This window comes from Agelaius tricolor, unplaced genomic scaffold (assembly GCF_023055355.1).
Source record: "Agelaius tricolor isolate 1412-34295 unplaced genomic scaffold, bAgeTri1.0.p SCAF_15, whole genome shotgun sequence".
In the NCBI taxonomy this organism is placed as follows: Eukaryota; Metazoa; Chordata; class Aves; order Passeriformes; family Icteridae; genus Agelaius; species Agelaius tricolor.
Genome location: NW_027269275.1, coordinates 21,582,795 through 21,600,730, shown reverse-complemented (window position 1 = coordinate 21,600,730; position 17,936 = coordinate 21,582,795). Strand labels below are relative to the sequence as shown.

At 51.0% G+C, this 17,936-nt stretch overlaps 1 protein-coding gene across 4 annotated transcripts in view; it reads right to left on the bottom strand.

Moving 5' to 3' along the window:
- Positions 1-2,837: 2,837 nt before the first annotated feature.
- Positions 2,838-17,936, bottom strand: part of ZFHX3 (zinc finger homeobox 3) — a 126,893-nt gene continuing 111,794 nt past the window's right edge. For all 4 annotated transcript variants that reach the window (XM_071440931.1, XM_071440930.1, XM_071440933.1 and 1 more), the window contains 3 exons: positions 16,644-16,749; positions 10,705-16,152; positions 2,838-7,974 (listed from right to left, as the gene is read on the bottom strand). In XM_071440931.1, coding sequence (XP_071297032.1) covers positions 6,377-7,974; positions 10,705-16,152; positions 16,644-16,749 — 7,152 coding nt within the window. In that variant the 3' untranslated portion in view covers positions 2,838-6,376. The remainder of the gene's footprint in view (positions 7,975-10,704; positions 16,153-16,643; positions 16,750-17,936) is intronic.

Sequence of the window (17,936 nt, the reverse complement as noted above, 5' to 3'; positions counted from 1 at the left end):
CTGGCCAGCAGTGCTTTGGCTGAAAACCCCCTCCCCCATGCTGAGAAAAGACCCTTTTTTGCTGTGACAATTCAATATAATTGAAAGTTTGCTTAGGAAAGAGAGTCTTTTTAACAGAACATGCTCACAGCCGAATCGATATGAATTATACGGCACAGAAGATGCCTAGGGTATTAAAACATTAATTAAGTAACATCATGCTCCCATCTAACCAAGAGCACAATACCATTTATAGGTACTGCTGTCTGCTCTCTGGGGCAGTGTGAAGTCTCTCCTCTATCACCGCAGAGGCTGGGGGAGACCTGGAGATCCCCTGGCTGTGGCTCCTTCCCAGCTCAGGCAGGCACCGTCCCTCGGGGTGGGACAGTGGGCACGGCCAGGTGCCCCCTGCCCTGTGGCCCTGCGTGGAAGGGGCCCCATGACTGCATGGCTGTCTCTTGTTCCTGTGGTGCTGCCACCCTGCTGCCACCTCTGCCCTGCTGGGGCTTGGGGTGACAGCTGGGTCCTGCAGGGGACAAGCCACCAGCGCCAGCCCCACACAGCCTGGCCAAGGGGTCGTGACTTGGACTCGTGGAAGGTGCCAGCAGCTGAGCACCGACCTGTCCCGGGGAGCCCAGCCGTGGCTGTGCCCATGCAGCAGCGGCTGGATTAGCTCACATCAGCCCGGGGACCAACACACTGATTCCGCAAAACACCAAAATAGAAAGTCATTGGAGTGAAATCAGTGTCTTCACCACATCCCCTCTGGCAGAGCGTTAATTAAAATGACTCTCTAGTGCTTTAGATCATCAGGTGTACCTTGTTAACGAGCTTGGAACAGAGAACCAGCTCCACACTGGAGTTGAAGCACTCATGAGTTAACCCTTCCCCACTGCGGGCACAGCCCGGCCTGGTGGCAGTTCCCAGCACATCCAGCCGTGCTGGGGATGCCTCAGCAGCCTTGCAGCGTCCTGCAGCCCGGGTGGGCACGGGACCCTGCCGGGGCCCTCTGCAGGGGTGGTGTCACTGCAGCCTCTGCACTGTGCCTGGGATGAGCTCCGGGGCTCTGCCGGGTCCCTCCAGCTGGAAATGCAGCTCCAAACCATCGGCCAGGCACTTCCTGCCATGGTTGTATAAATATGCATTTTTTGGCCTGTAAGAGTGCACTAGTGAGAGCTGAATCTCTTTGAGATGATGGCAATGAAAGGTCATTAAAAATCACTCCCAGCCTTCTCTTACCAGAATCACAGCATGGAAAAACCTTTTTATTCCTGTCAGAGGTTTGCACAATTCCCACGGATGGGCTGCTCTGTGCAGGATGCTGCGCAGAGGTTTTTAGTTTGCAGCTTGTGCAGCTACTCGAGGCCATTTACACCTTCCTGAACATAACGAGGCACTTCCTCAAGCGTGGCTGTTTTACAGTGGAATTCAACCCAAGAATAAATAGCAATGTTATATAATAAACTTACAAAGCAGCCGGTCTAGGAACAGGAGAAATGTTAATGCAGTGCAGTGCAAACACCAGTAGCAGGAGGGTCACATTGGTGACCCTGTCACTGCCGCAGTCCTGTCTGCCTGTTAAAAAGGCAGGATGGAGTTTTCCTATTAAGAAAACCCCAGCCAGCTGAGAGACAATCCAGATTCTCATCTGCTTAGGCTCATGCCAGAGGAACAGTGCCCAAGCCAGGGACAGGACTGGGCAGCCTGGACAGGAGAGTTTGCAGAGTCCTGGGCTGCAGCAAGTCCAGGTGCACTGGGGCTCGCCCTCCTGGGTGCCCATGGGGCAGAGGTCGCCTCTGGGGGCTGCTCCCGGGGCAGGGCTGGGGCAGCTACACCACAGCATCATGGGGACCTCGGTGATTTTGACACTCTTTGTAATTCAGGGCCTGAGGAGCCCAGGTCAGTCAGTATGAATGTTAGCCAAGGAATGCTCCACACCCCTGGGAGCTGTCAGATTTCCTCCCTGTGCCCTCTGCTCTGCTGGAGACCACGGAGCTCAGCCCCTCTCCCGTGGAGGGGGAGGAAGCCCCTCGCTGTCCTGGCAACTGCACCAGGGACACCCATACTGGCAGATGCTTGTCCCACCTGCGGTGGTGGGTGTAAATTATTTATCACTGTGGTTATAAATTAGAGATGAGCTGTGGCCCCTGTGACTCCTTTTGGATGTGGTCCCTGTTAGTGGATTTCAAGCCTTTTCTGCTGCAAGGGGCAATTTTTGGCAAGAGAATTGTGTACTGAACACTCAGCAGTCCCTCTGGGTTCCCTCCCTGCTGCACAGGGAGTGCAATGAATTGCCACTTACCTACTTACCTGCATCTTCTTTTGATTTATCAGCAGAAACAGATGTGATTTTTTTAGTTCACAGGTTTCAGGATGGACCATCAAGGCATTGCACTTTCCCTTGAACTGTTCACTACAGAACCATGCCCAGAATCCTTTTGCAGTCGTTTAATAAAATTAAATGCACTTTCCATGTCCTTTTCACACACGGAGCATCCCAAAGCTGCAGTACAGGTGGCGCTGCTTGGCTCATTGCTTCCACTGGCAGGGGAACTCACGGCAGCAGCCCGGGCACTGCGGCCCTGGTGGGAGGGACAGGGCCAGCGGGGCACGAGGACCCGTGTGCGGGCACGGGCTCTGTGGCAGTGCCCACCTGCGACAGGTGCGCCCTGCTGAGCCACGCGGCACACACCCACCCAACACGGACCCAGCACCGCACACGCGGGACAGTCACACTAGAGCTTTTGCTCATTTTTTTTTTTAATGTATCACAATGAGCAGGAAACATACGTGATGAAATAGTTCCAAAGGAGTATATTCAATTACCATCTACAGTCAACTCAACTATGACAACAAAGTCTTTTGTGACAAGTTTTTTAAAGTTTTGAAAGTTCCATGTGGTTTGTTTCTGTCAGTCTCATGTATTTTGGTACAGTTCGAGATCAGCATTGTTACAGTAACAAAAAAGCTAACAAGACTACAGTATAGAAAAACACCAAGAACATCATTTTTGGTTTCACTTGCTCTAGTTTTTGTACATTGCAAAGGCTGTTCATAACCCTCTTCACCTCATTTATGCTTTCTGTTCTACCGAAACTCGCCCCCCCCCCCCAAATAAAACCAAAAAAATAGCAAAGTTTTGTTTCACAGTGGGCAGTATCAGCGCCAACCAACCGACCAACCAACAATCAAGCAACCGACCGACTGACCGACCAACCGACCGACCGACCGACCAACCAACCCAACTTCTGCTTCTATTTAAAAGCTTTTATTTATTTTTTAAAGCAAAATATATTTTGGTGAGCGTGCTGGCTGTGTCCACCCACCTTGTCCCCCACCAGCCCCAGGTGGCCCCGCACACCCCTGATGCTTCTCTTTATTCTCAATTGTATGAAACTTTGGCCATCTTCACCACTTAAAAAAGCTTTTTATTAAAAATAAAACAGAAACCCACTTAATGCTAAGTTTGAAGTGTTTTCCTCGTGCCCAGCCCGGCCCTGCCCTGCCGCTTGCTGGAAAGGCCACGCGTGGGCTGGGGGTGGCGCGAGGCTGGCGTGGGGTCCCCGCGCGGCCGCGCTGCAGGAGGAGGAGGAGGAGGAGGCAACCTCGCACGGAAAGAGTCTCTAGAAACATTTAGAAAAAATACAAGGAAATGAATTTATAAAACCTTTTAGTGGGTGGGAAGGAGGAGGGGGAAGGAGGAGAGAGAAATTGCACTATGACCAAGCAATATAATTAAAAAACCGAAACAAAACAAGACATAAGAAAAGGATTTCCAAAAGAGACCTTGCAGAATTGGACAGATAAAGCTTGTGTTAAACTGGGAACTGGCATCACAGAGAGAATCCAAAACAAAACAAAACAAAACAATTTCTATATGATACAGACAGAGTAACATACAACAGTTAAATGGCAAAAAATATATATATATATATTTCATAGAATTACAAACAAGATAAAATAATGGAAAAAAAAACTGTACAACTTTAGAATTTAAAAAATGTTCATCTCAAACACAGGGAGAAATACAAGAACTTCTGTTAAAGAAAACAGTTTGTTAAAACAGCAAACGCTCCATGGGTACGTGGTTCTGTTTTTGACACCTTATGCTACAGCTGGGTCCCGGGAGGAACATCCGGTGGTTCGCGCTTTAGTATCAACTACTTAAAAAACAATTAAAAAAGGAATTTGCACTGTGCATTAGCCTAGTCAGAAATATGTACAACAGTTCAGGATCTAGTCTTTCGTCAAACTAAAACCAAAACTCCATAAAAATATAAGTGTCCCGCTAGAAACCGAACCCGCGCTCAGACGCTCCAGTCTCTCGGGGAGGCGGCGAGCGGCTTCGGCCCGGGGAGGAGCAGCCGAGGCGGCGGGAGGAACCTGCGTTCACAGTCTTCCAAGTTCCCTTTTGAAGCAGGAGGAGGATGATGATGGTGGGCAGAAGGCTCTCGTGCTTTCGGGCAGAGGAAACGTGGCGGAAAGAGGTTGTTTCTGTTGGCATTTGGTTATGGAAGGGAACAGCAAAGTATCTACGTCTCCAAAAATCTACATTTTAGCAGCATAAAGTTTTCCTTTCAAAGTCTGGGCCACTTGAGGTGCATGCGGGCTGGGGGGGGCCGGGGGGCTCTGGGCCTCCCTGAGCCTGGCACCCGGTGCTGCCACTGAGAGATCTTGGAAAGAGAAACCTGCCTGGGGTGCACTGGGTGCTCACTAAGAGTTGTCTCTCTGCTTGCAGAAGAAGCACAGATAACAACCTCGGTACGTTTTTTTATTCTTTATTTAAACTTAGACTTGTTTGTTTAAATCAGAAACAAATTCTCAAGTAAAAAGAATCCTTTTTGCTCATTCTGCACCAGTGGTGAAGGGTATGTCTTTGGATTTTATTTAAAGCATGAATTTTCTTTTAGAGAAAAAAATGTAACAAAACCTTTTTTTTTTTTTTCAAAAGAAGGAACAGAGTGCAGCCTAATTACACAAACAGAACCGATGCTCAGAGGTCAGGAACAGAGTCTTTGAAGCATTTACAAAATGAGTAAAGGAATAGGGGAAGAAAAAGAGAAGAAAAAAAGAGAAACGGAAAATAAGAATAAAATAAGTGCACAAGGGTAACAGACATAGGTAAATCGCATGTATATGCCTTAAAAAGTTTCAAACCCCCAACAAAAAATATTCTGCAAGGGATCCTACTGACCCCCAAAACCCTTTGAACTTCTTTCTTTAGTTTTTATAAAATAATTATGCAACCACCCTCTAAGAAATGAAGGTAGCGACCATAAGTGGAAGATTACAGGATGGGGACGGGGATAAAGGTACAAAGGGGAGAAAAGCTCAGGCGAGTCGATGGATCGCAATCTATCTGTCTAGGAATGAACAAGACAACATCAAATGAGAAGCCGTCAGCTGGACCATACAAAAGCTAAATGTACACAAAAGGGTTTTTTCTTTTAAATCTACCATACTGCTTCAGTTCATTTCCAATGCAACAATCTACTCAACACCAAAAATGGTCATATCTATCATAAATACAGAAAGTCAGTTGTTTTAAAACTTATTTTTTTAAGCTCCAAGTCCTCAACACTCTTTGTGTGGTTTTTTTTTTTTCTGAAAAGTGGGAGTGCTTAACTTTTCCCCTTGGAATTGGCTTCAGCAGAAAAAGCTACCCTTAGAATCCCCGAAAAGCTAAAGCAGTTCACATTGTTTTTCTCTTGAATACTTTCTGCCCATTTTAAATTAACAAACCCCCCCCCCCCCAAAAACCAAAAAACAACAACAAAAAAAATCCTTTTCTGGAACAAAACCAAACCAAAACAAAACCCCCAAAACAAACGAAAGAAATTATATATATATGTATATATATATATATATATATAAAACAATGATTCTGAAAACAGAACAAAGTGTGAGCGATTGACCTGAGAATAAAAAGACATTACATTTCTTTTTTCTTTTAGCAAGCCATTGGTATCTGAATGCTAAGATAGCAAGAAATTTAAAACTGTCTCCAGGTGGGCTGCTTTCCCATACAGCGCTGCCGGGCTCTGCTGTGCTATCGACGGGGGATCAGACGGGGCAATGTACAGGGGTGCGAGCTCCGCAGGCGCCAGGAGGCAGCACGGCCTTCGTCTCCCAGACCAACAGTACCTTCCAGAGGACAAATGTAACAGATTTTTTTTTCTTTTTTAAAGTTTTATTTTATTAAAAGGAAAGGAAAAAAGAAATGTAAAACCCACCGGCATCGTTATATGGGAAAACAACCCACGCTTTTTCTTTTTTTCTTTTTTCTTTTTTTTTTTTTTTGGTTAGAAGCTTTGGAATTGCAGTTAGTCTATTTTTGAAATTGGTTTGTTATTAACTTTTTTTATTTAAATTCATTTTCATTGTTCATCTTCAAAGCTTACAATCTGAAGGTGTCCATTCCTATGCTAGCTAGACCACTGTCCTTAGGGCAGCCGGGGTCCTGGGGCCCCTCCGCCGGGCTCGCCGGTCCATCTGACTTTTGGCTAAGATCCGTGTCAGACTCCTCCGAATAGTCGTCTGTTGGCATCGAGGGCTGAACCCCTGAGGTGCTGCATGAACTTGAGGTAACCGTTGAAGATGAGGAGAGAGGAGGGAAGGGCGGCGTTGTTGGCGGCCCTGGCGGGGCGCGGGGGGCGGCCGGGGGCCAGGGCTTTCTGGAGGCGTGGGGGGAAGCCGGGGGGGGCCGGGGGGGCGGGGGGCTGTCGTTTGAGTGAGCGGCCGACTGCGAGGTAGATGCGGTGCTGGGGTCGGGGGGGCAGGCAGAGTGAGGTAATAGACTGGGGTGCTCTTTGGCGTTTCTTGCTGCTCTTGTGATTGTTCGATGTTTGTGCGGGGCTGACTCGAGATGCTGACTGAGGGCTTCGTCCCCACACACCGTGCTCTCGCACGCCACGCACTGGTACGAGCCGCTGCCCTGGCCGCTGCCCGTGGGCACGTGAAGCACCATCTCATGCAGGTTCGCCACAGACTGGCCGAAGAAGCAGAGGGACTTCAGGTGGTCGCTGGCCGCCTCCTGGTCGCCGAAGCACGCCTGGCACTTGCGGCAGACCAGCTTGTACTGCACCTTTGGGACGATGAAAGGGTCGCAGAGCGAGTCCGCGCCCTTGCCTTCCGCTTCAGGCTCTTCTTGGGGTTTGGGCAGGAGGGGGGACACCTCGCGGGGTGCGTTCTTCTGCTCTTCTTGCTTGGGGGGTTCTTTGGCAGGGTCTTTGTCCGGGGTGGCAGCCCCCGTGGGGACGGGGGTTTGGCTTCCTTTGGGCTGCTGCGGTTTCTGCTGCTGCTGCTGCTGCTGTTGCTGCTGCTGCTGCTGCTGCTGCTGTTGCTGCTGCTGTCGCTGCTGCTGCTGCAATGCCTCCTGCAGACTCTGCTGGTATTGCTGGTACTGCTGCAGCAGTGAGCCAGGAGACAGCCCCAGCAGCGCCTGTGACAGTGCAGGGCTGTAGGGGAACAGCCCCTCCATCCCATACATGGGCTGCAGGTACCCGCTCTGCAGGGCGCCAGGGATCTGTGGGGCGTAGTAGGGGGAAAAGCCGGGGACGAAGTAAGGAAGGAACTGGCTGGTCAGCAAGGTGGTGGGGTCCGAATTCAGGGCGGCCTGCAGCGCCTGGAGCTGGGCGGGCTCCACTGCGTACTCCATGGTGGGCAGCGGGGCCGCCAGGGTGCCTGCCGGTGCCTCCCCCTTCTCCTTCTTGGGCCCTGGCAGGGTGTCCCCCTTCCCCTTGGGTGCCTTCTCCTTCTCTTTTGCCTTCTCGCTCTCCTTCTCCTTGCGCTGTGCGGGGGGCGGCTGCTGCGGCGGCAGCTGCGGGGTCGTGGCTGGCGGCTGCTGCGGGGCCACGGCCGCCGTGGCCTGGGCTGGGGTGGGTGAGCTCAGCGCGGCCGGGGGCTGCTTATTTGGTAATCCAGAGGTGGGGAGGCCGGGTGAAGGGACGCTTGTGCTGGGCAGGCCCATCAGGTTGGGTTTGGGAGAAGTTAAAGCTGCAAGAGGAAGAGAGAGAGAGAGGTGAAAAGTCACTTAGTGCTGGGCAGGCAAAAACCATGAGGACGGTGACCCCAGTCCACCCCACAACCTGGAACCTCCACCTTCTCTGTATGAGGGCAGCCACCAGCCTGAGCTGATGCGTTGCTGCAGCAGCACAGGTCAGAGAGCCCATCCCTGCTGCCACTCCCTCTGGAAAATGGCCCCTGTCCCACCCCACAGGCCCCGCATGGAGGGGACATGCCCCCTCAGCCCCCACTGCCTTGGCTGCACTGCCCAGAGGCACTGACTGTGTGATGGGGACACCCACCAGCACCCAGGGTGCCCAGCACAGCTGTTTTCCTGGCTCCTCTGAAATTCCCAAATGATTAACACTCGTGTCAGCATCTGCTCTAATGGGTCCTTGGGCAAAGGACTCCAGGAGCAGGATGCTGCTACACCAAAGGGTGAGAACGCTCAACACTGCTCATCTTGCAGAAATCTCCACAGATTGGGACGCCCCAGTCATGGCAACTGGAGACAGAACAGGCTAAACTTAATTTATTTTGTCCTTATTAAGCTGATGTTCATGAATCCACAAACCTTTGAAGCAACTCTTTTCTTCCTTCCCTTCCTCCCTCCCTCCCTCCCTCCCTCCCTCCCTCCCTCTCTCCTGTCCATCCATCCTTCCCTCTAATGCCAGGGGCTCTGGATGCTCAGCTTCTGAGCAATTCCAGAGTTTATGTGGTGTTCAAGCATCTCCCCTGGGCGTAAGCATTGTGTTTTGGGTGGAATTAAAAGTGTAGTGATGCTTCCTCATTAAGGAGATAGATTAATGGTGGAATGTGGAGCTTGTCCTTCTTCCCGACAGGAGGAATAGCCACTAACAACCCTGTCCCTGGTGCCAATTTCTGCTCTCAGAGGCTGGGAGCGAGAGGAGTGTGGCTCCTGGAGTCACCTCCATCACTCATGGCTGCTGCAGCTGGCAAATATGCTCCTGAAGAGGAACATTTTGCTTGGCAACTCCCGTGATGCCATGTGGGAAAAAAACCCCCAAAATAAAGCTTCAATACCCTGCTGGCACAGCCCTGTACATTCCCCAGCTCCTGAGCAGATCCTGCTGTAAAACCCACGAGCAAAACCCGACCAGTCTGTAACAAACCTGAGTCCCAGCACTGCAGCAGGGGCTGCTCAGAGACCAGCCTGGCAGGAGCAGTGGCGGCGCCTGGGACCAGTCCTGGAGGCATGGTGACTTTTATTTTAGGTTGTGCTGCCAAGGAGCAGCAGAAGGGCTGCAAAGAGGGTGGCTGCAGCGGGGAGAGTTCAGCCATGGCTGACCCAAACCCTTCTGAAACCTGTCTGCTCCTGAGGGGGTGCTGGGACAGGAATGATTTGTGACGACAGGACAGGTATGGAATGAGGCTCCACGCAGTGGCCCTGGAGAGCTCGGATAAGGGCATGCTATATGTGGACACCACTGCAATGGATGTTTCCCAGCTGAACATCCCTGAGAGGTTCAAGTGAAGGAGCAGGAGGTAATTCAGTGTTCCTGGATGCATGGCCTTATCTGCTCTGACAGGCCCGGAGCTGCCGTGGCCTGACCTTTGGAGCTTTATCTAAAGGCCACAAACAGACTGTTTGACTTTCTAAACAGTTCAGTCCTGTCTAGGCAGTCACTGACAGCATTTAAGATTCATCAGATGCAGTCCCGTCTCCCCAGGACACATCCTGGGCTTTGGAGAAAAATAAAAGCAACAATATGGACTGAAATGCAAAAAAGTAATTTTAGTTTTTGTTACAAACTTGGGGCACTAAGCAAACAGTGCAGCAGAGCAACCTGTGACAGGGTGATGATATGATTTGCCAAAGAGATGCTTCTGGCCGAGTGCTTTGAAACAAGATCTGTGGTGAGAAGGGTGACATGGAAAACCCCTCGCATGTGCAGGGGCCCTTTAGACACGTAATGAAACAAGGCCTTTGGATCACATTTTTTAGGTCACTGCTGGTCATTGAGCTGCATTTTCCACTGCCAGTGTTTGCTACATGGCTTAGACTTTCCACCTATCCATGAGGTACAAAGGAAAGGAGCATTCTCAAAAGATGAAGTCCAGCATCTGAGATTAGGCCACCCAAATAATTATGACAAATTTCATTTTTATGTAGCATTGTTAAGAAAAATCTTATTAAAATACAAACTAGATTTGTCCCACAACCACACCATCTCTTGTTGAGGACATGCTTTCAGGTCATACGAAGCCATTACTCAAAACTGATCCTCAGCTGCATTGGGATTTGTCCCAGAGTTCACCTCAGGGACACATAAAGATGCTCTGGGCATCTGTCACCAGTGCTACCACACACATCACACCTTTCCCTAGAAACAGTTTGGATTTTTGAATGCTTGGGATGGCACCACATAAACTGAATGTCAAAAGGAATAATGAACAATGTATTCAGCACATTAGTCATTCTGTTACACTGGATAAATCCTCTATATTCCACTTCCTTAAAGGAGCTTCAGGATTTCTACACAGGGATATGCATCATGTCTAGATGTTGCTCTAGTTCAGACTTTGCTATCCCTCAGTTCAGGAATTAGATAAAATACCTACTGCTTTTTTGCTGTGAAGTCAACATGCTGAACTAGCAGGCCAGGAATCCTGTTATCAGTCATTCCTGAGGGAACAACTCCTTGTGCTAGGTATGTGCCAAGTGCAGGTGTGCCTAAGCAGGGCAGCAGCCGTACCCACCTGTGTTGGATGGAGTGAAGCCAGGTAAGGATGGGCTGTTGAGGCCTGGGAGCAGGACTGGAGGGATGCCCTGTAGCGCAGGGTACGCAGCAGGAAGGTTCAGAGCTTGCAGGGGCGTGTTGTCAAACATGCCTTGCTGTTGAGCTGCCAGACCAAGAACCTCGTTGGCTTTTTTGATTCGGTCCAGCTCCTGCTGAGCCATCAACTGACGTACAGTGGCTGGGTCAAAATACTCCTTTTCCTTATCCAACTGACTTCCAATGGTTTCTTTAACTTTGGAGATATGCTGTTGAGAGAAGATATGGTCACGTACAGACAGCCGAGCGCTGTACTTGATGCCACACAAAGTGCACTCTGTTTTGGGTCCCTCGTAACTTGTTTGGTTTATACCAAAATGCTTGGCCATGCTGAGTTTTGACTTCTTCTCTTTCGCCCTCGCATTCTGGAACCAGACCTGAACAACTCTCTTTGGCAGTCCAATGTCATTGCCCAGGACCTCACACTCCAGCATGGTCGGTGTCCTGTAGTCATTAAAGCATGACTTAAGAACCTTGAGCTGGAGATTGGTCATCTGAGTGCGAAAGCGTTTCTGCCCGGGCCGCTCCCCGCTTTCGCCAGACTTGCTGGCTGAACCACTGGCGCCGGGGCTGGGCGAGCAGGGGTCTGCAAGGCTGGAGGTTTCACTGTAGTCCACGGTACCTTCATTGTCGTACTCTTTGCTGTAGAAGCTGGGAGCTGGGCTGACCAGGCCAGAAGACAGACGATCTTCATATTCGGACATTGCTATCATGGCTGCTTTAGTCAGACCTTCGCCGGGCCCTGATGTGGATTTGGTTTCGGTTGCAATCCCTGTTGCACTGTCGTTGTCTGCGTTCCCTTCGTCTCCTGTGGTCGTGTCTGTGATTGCAGTGTTGACGGAAGAGCAGTCATCGTTGTCCAGCTTTGTCTGGTCAAAGTTCAGATTGACTGAGGACATGGAGGGACTCTCAAAGTCTTCAACCCCTTCCACCTTAATGGAAGATGGACTCAGCAGGGTTCTGGGTGACAGCTCCATACTCTTGTTCACCGGGGAGAGGGGAACGCTCTGTCCGTCGCTGCTGGTTGGTGGCATGTGGGAGAAGCTGGCTCCATCAAAGATGTCTCCCTTCATCTGGAGCCCCCCGTCGCAGTCCAGGAGCATAGCAGACAGCGTCAGGTTGTACCCAGCTCGCTTGGCCTCGTGCCAGTGGCGGGAGCGGATGTGAGCTTCCAGAGCTGTCTTTGCTTTGAAGAGAGCTCGGCAGAAGGGACACCGTCGGTGGGCCTGGGCAGGCCCCACAGCTCTGAACTGCCCCTTCCTCTCTCGTGCACGGGTGTTCTGGAACCAAACCTGTACCACGCGCTTCTTCAAGCCCACCTCGTGTGCAATGTGATCCAGCATCTTCCGTGTGGGGTTGGAGTCCAGCAAGTACTTCTGGTACAGGATTTCCAGCTGCTCAGGGGTAATGGTTGTCCTTAGACGCTTATCCCTTTGGGGCTCTTCTCCGCCAGTCCCACTGTCATTCTCTCCAGGGCTTGCACTGGCCTTTTCCTCCAGCTTTCTCTTCAGCGTGTTCATGGTGGATGTGGGAGTCGATGGTGAGGTGGCTGAGCTTGCTGGAATCTGTGGTAATGTTCCAGACAGCAGCTGGCTTGCCAGTAGTGGGTTACTGGGATCAAAAAGCATGAATGGCATATCCAGTGTTCTGTCCAGGAACGGGGGGTGGATAAACTGGTTCTGTGCACTCAGGAAATGGAGCTGCTGATGCTCTTGCCAATGCTCAAAGGAAGGAAATGCCAGTTTACACTGGTCACACTGATATGGGATTAGCTGAGGAGGTAGGTTTGCCAGCTGCTGAGGGGTGGATGTGTGAATGGGTTTGAGGGAGAGGTGTGAGAGCTGAGATGGACTTGGACTTGACTGTGACAAGGAGCACTGAGGGGGCTGAGGAGGAGGTGGCTGTTGCAGCGAAGAGGGGGAGGATAACTGTGAAATCTTTTGGTGTGCTGAACTTGTCTTTTGTTCTCCTTGGTCCTGTTGCTGCTGAGGCTCTTGCTTTGGTTGCACTTGCTTCTCTTGGGTTTGGTTTTGCTGTGTACTTGGAGGTTCAGACTGCTTTGGTTTCTCATCCGTAGCTTCTGCTTTAGAACTAAAGGTGGAGGAATCGTCTGCCTCTGCCGTGAGCTGCAGAAGAGCTGAGGAGGTTGCATTGGCTGAAGATGTAGGTGTGCTGTACGCTTGTGAGGGCATCGGGGTGCTGCAGGAGGAACTGGTTGGAGTCAAGAGCTCTATTGCATCCATAGAGTCTTCGTTCTGGCTATCGTCCTGTCCATCCTCATCCTCATCTTTGTAACAAAGCTTTTTCTGGTGTTTAATGAGATCAAAAATGCGCTGAAAGACCAGACTGCACTTTTTGCACTGGTAGTTCAAGTTGCTTGTTCTAATGTACCTGTCATTTGTGAGCTCCCGTCGCTCCCCGTCTTTGCCTTCTCCCTGATTCTCATAGTTTTTCCTAGCTTTCTGACGGGCATTCTGGAACCACACCACTATAACACGTGTTGGGAGGTTCAGCAAGTTAGAAAGCTGCTCAAATTCATCATCCTTTGGGTAAGCATTGGCATCAAAGAAGTCTTGCAGGACTCTGAGCTGGTAGTCAGTAAAACGTGTCCGAGAGGACCGCTTGCTTCCCCAGTACTCCTGCTTTTGGGGCTCTGGAGAAGGAGGCCGTGAGTCGATCTTCAGCTCTTCCAGACTGGTAATGGGAGGGTTGCTGAAGTTGTATGGGGAGTCCTTGTTGCGCTGGCGCTCCTTGAACAGGGTGTTTCTGAACCAGTGCTTGATCACCTTCTGGGGCAATCCAGATTTGTCTGCCATCTCTTTGATCTGCTCCTCACTTGGGGAATTGTTAATGTCAAAATACTGCCGAAGGACTCTGAGCTGGTCATCGGTGATCCGTGTGCGTGGCCTCTTGTTCTGCTGCTGCTGGAGAAGGCTGGGGTTGAGCTGATGCTGGTACAGCTGGGCCAGGTCGGCGGGCAGGGGGTCGACGGGGCCCAGCTGAGGCGGCAGCTGTGCTGGCAGCGTCTGCAGGGGCATGGTTTGCATCATGAGTGGTGAGAAGATGGGGAGCTCCATAGGCATGGAGAGCTGGGTGAGCGGCACGGAGGGCTGTGCCGGAGCGATGGTGGGAGAGGTGATGGGTGGGGCCGAGGTGGGGATGGCAGGAGCAGCGGCGGGCTGAGGAGGGGCGGGGGGCAGCGGCGGCGGCGGCGGCGGCGGCTCCGGGGTCTGCGGCCGCAGCGGGTACAGCTTGTCGTAGTGTTCTCTGTATTGTTTGGCAAACCTCTCTAACTGCTTGAAGGGAAAGTAATGTTGGTGAACGTGCTCTTGGTGGCTCTTCAGGATGAGGATGTTTGAGAAGAATTTGCCACATGTATCGCACTCCAGCTTTTCCAAGTTCTCACCTTGCTCTGTCTTCCCGTTTTTCTTCTGCCCCTTTTGCTTGTTCTCGTTGTACTGAATGACGAGCTCAAAGCCAAAGTTTTCCAGCAAGGCTTTGGTGGCGTTGCCCCTCGCGTCGGAAGCAATCCGTGGAGGCAGTATGGAGGGCTCTGAACTGCTGCCTGGCACAAAGTCCTTCTTCTCTTTGGGCTTTAAGTTATCAGGAAGAGACTCCTTCAGTGTTACGTTATTGTCTCCCCTCTCTGTGCTTTCCCTTTCCCGTGGGGTTTCTTTATCTTTCTCCTTCACTATAGATTTATTCTTCTTCTCTGGGTGCTGGCTCTGCTGTAGTAGGACGGAGTGGGGTTGTGACAAGGACAGCTGACCTTGCTGCTGCTGCAAGAGCTGTGGATGGCTCTGCTGAGGGAGCTGAACTTGTGCCTTCAGGTCCTCCAGCAAACTTGGACCCGTCCCAGTCAATGTCAGTGCACCACTGGTGACAGGCAAGCTGACTTCTGGATTGAGCTGGAACTCAGCACTGGGGATGTAGAATGGGAACAGAAGATGCTGCTGCTGCTGCAGCTGCAGAAGGGTCTCAGTGGTCATCGGAAAGTGCGGCAAAAGTGCTGGGTTGAAGAGCTGGGACTGCAGGAGAGCAGCTTGCTGCTGCAGCTCCTGCTGCAGGTGGGCCTGGACCTGTGCCTGTGCCAAGGTTTGAGCTTGCTGCTGCTGCTGCTGCTGCTGCTGCTGCTGCTGCTGCTGCTGTTGCTGCTGCTGCTGCCTGGATGCAATCATGTCTGCCAGCTTCTTGCGGTTCACCTCTTTGGGCTCTGCAGGGGAGGAGATGTTAGTGCTTACGGCATTACCCAAGGGAGGAATTCCCACACTGTCACTGGAGACCTGGTTGAGTAGGCTGGGAATGGGAGCGGTGCCTGAAGTGCTCGTGCTGGTGGCTGCAAAGGCATTGCTGTTGCTGGCACTCACAGGGCTCGGTGTGGACGAGCCCAGGGAGAGGCTGCTGCTGCTGCTGCTGTTGCCAGCTCCGTTGCTGCTGCTGCTGGCCGCCTCCAGCTTGGCCGCGCGAGCCTTGGTCTGGTGCAGGACAGACCTCATGTGGATCTCCAGCGTTGAGCTCTGGCTGTAGGCCACGTTGCAGGTGTTACACTTGAAAGGTTTGTTGTCTGGGCTGCTGGTAGGCTCAGGCTGCCCAGTAGCAGACTCTTGGAGGGCTCGTTTCAGTTTATGCAGATGAGAAACGGAATTGTAATGTACCAGGAGAATGTTCTTCTGTGTGAAGGATTCCTTGCAGACTGTGCACTTGTATGGGCGAGATGGATCTAGAAATTTCTCCATAGTGAAGTTAGGGCCCTTCCTGAAGGGTAAGGCCCTTTTTGGTTCTGAGCCAGAGTCCTCTTGCACCGACCCCGAATCGCTGCCTGTTGGGCTCTGCTTATCTTCCAGGTCGCTCTCTTCTTCCTTATCTTCCTCGACTATTATTGAGTGGTCCTCGGCAAGTGAGGGGTCACCCATAGCAAGGAGGTCCCCGTTGACCAAGAGGCCACCGTACAGCTGCTGAATGTCAGCCTCACTCAGCTCCAGGTGGCTGGTTTCCAGGTGCTTCTTCAGGGCCTGGAAGGTGCGGAAGCTGCGCTGGCAGAGGCAGCACATGGTGGCTGCCCGGATGACGTGGTACTGGGAGTGCAGCTGCAGCTTCTCAATGGTTTTGAAGGCCAGGCTGCACTGGTTGCAGCGGTACTTGTAGACGTGGCGGTCAGAGACCGGCAGCTGCGGCCGCTTGGCGTGGACGTCATTGAAGTGTGTCTGCAGGGCTGCTGAGCTCTTGAACACCTGGCTGCAGCCCTTCTTCCAGCACAGGAAGCCAGAGTCCTCCCGGGCAGCGCTCGGATCAGCTGGAGCGGGCTTGGGGTCTCCGCTGTGCTCTGCGCTGTCCGATGACAAAAGGGTCTTCCCCACATCTTCAGAGATCTCTGTGAAAACAGAATTAGAGAAAAGCCAAAAATTACACCAGCACACCATGGCAGATCAACACCCCCTTTCAGTCCTGAATACTCTGTGATTTTGATCTCCAACACGACAAGTATTTCTAACATTTCTCCTCTATCTTCATTCATTTGTTTCAATACCAGCCCATTAACCTCATCATGGCCCATTGCATAAACCTACACAATTTACTTCCTTGCTCACTTTGAATATCTGGAAATTATTCACACGCACATCCCTTAGTGCATTTATCACCTTCAATTCTCCCTTTCAAGCAAAAGCCATTCAGCCACCTCTGTCTTCGCTGTTCCTTTTTGATGTCCTGCCTATTTTCGAAAAAGAAGGCTCGTCAAACTGAACATAGTATTTGAGTCTAGGTCCTATCAAAGAGAGGATTAACAGGAATGGAACTGGTCCCTGAGCAGGTGATGGAGCTGGGGGAGTGGTGGGACAGTGGATCTCATTGACCTGCACTCACCGGACTGCTTCCCCTCCCGCTCCTCTGCGCCCGAGTTCCCATCCTTCTCTGCAGCAGCTGCTGGAAGGAACATGCTGCTGGGCATCATCACCTCAGGGGTTGTCACCTAGAGACAGAGGGAAAGGACACAGGGAGAGGAAAAACACAAGAAAATATTTTAAACATCTCCAGTTGCAAAACTAGACATCAGTACTGTGAAGTCAGAGGTGTCATTTTTCCCAGCTCACTGAAGACTTCGTATTTATTAGACAAAGCTCAAATCAGTCAAAAGTGTTTCTACAGTTACATTCTGGACATAATTAGCAGTGCACACTTGAAGAATAATCTTATTATTAATATTTTTCCTTTATGTGGAATTCAGACTTTGATCACTGACAATGTTTTGTCATGGGCTGTGAAACTTCTTGTGCAACCAATTAGGTAGATAAGTTGAAAGGCCCACCTTAAGCTGCTGAAAACATAATAAGGCCCCTAATTAAATCATACCTAGTAAAGTACACTGTAATCTTGAACCAGGGAGCATTGCAGCACTGTTTTCAAAGTGTATCGATGCAGGGAAAGGAGGGGCATGAGAAAGAAAAGTACAAATAAGGAGAGAGGTGACAAAGGAGAGGATGAATAAGAAAGGACTAAAGAGAAAGCAAATTGTGAAATAAAAAGCTTTTGGTAACCCTTTCCTTGCTCTGACTGATGTATTCCCTTTGCTCCTCTTCAATTATTTGGTGCTAGATCCTGCACCATCAAAACCAGTGCAGTGCTGGGACACCACTTCTTCTACAGAGCTGGAATCTGCATGGCTCAGCTGGAGAGGCTCTTTGGAAAAGCCAAATGTGCACACTCATCCTATTCTGAAAAACTGTTTCTTTGGATATATCTGGTCACAAACCATCTCATCAGCAGCCTGCATGTGGCTGGCATCAGATGCAGGACAATGAATGTCCTTTTGAATGTCTGGAGACAATGTCTCACACTGCTGGAACGTTGTCTCACAGCACAGGGACAGACAGACCTGCCTCACTGTCACCTTCCCTGTGTTTTCCAGCACAGGGCTTCCAGTGCTGGTCAGTGCCTGTGGCAAGCAAAGACTCCTCCCCAGCCCTGAGCAGCTGCCCACCTTACTGACACCCAGGGAGCGCTCCCCTTCCACCAGGTGCTCCTGCTCCCAGTCTCCCATTGCTGGGAAGGTGAGGCACAACTAAACACTCCCATTCAGGGGTAAGGCAAAACAAGCCTCTCCATCCTTCTGCTGGATATGGAGAGGACATCTGAATCCTGGATTTCAGGAGAGAGAGA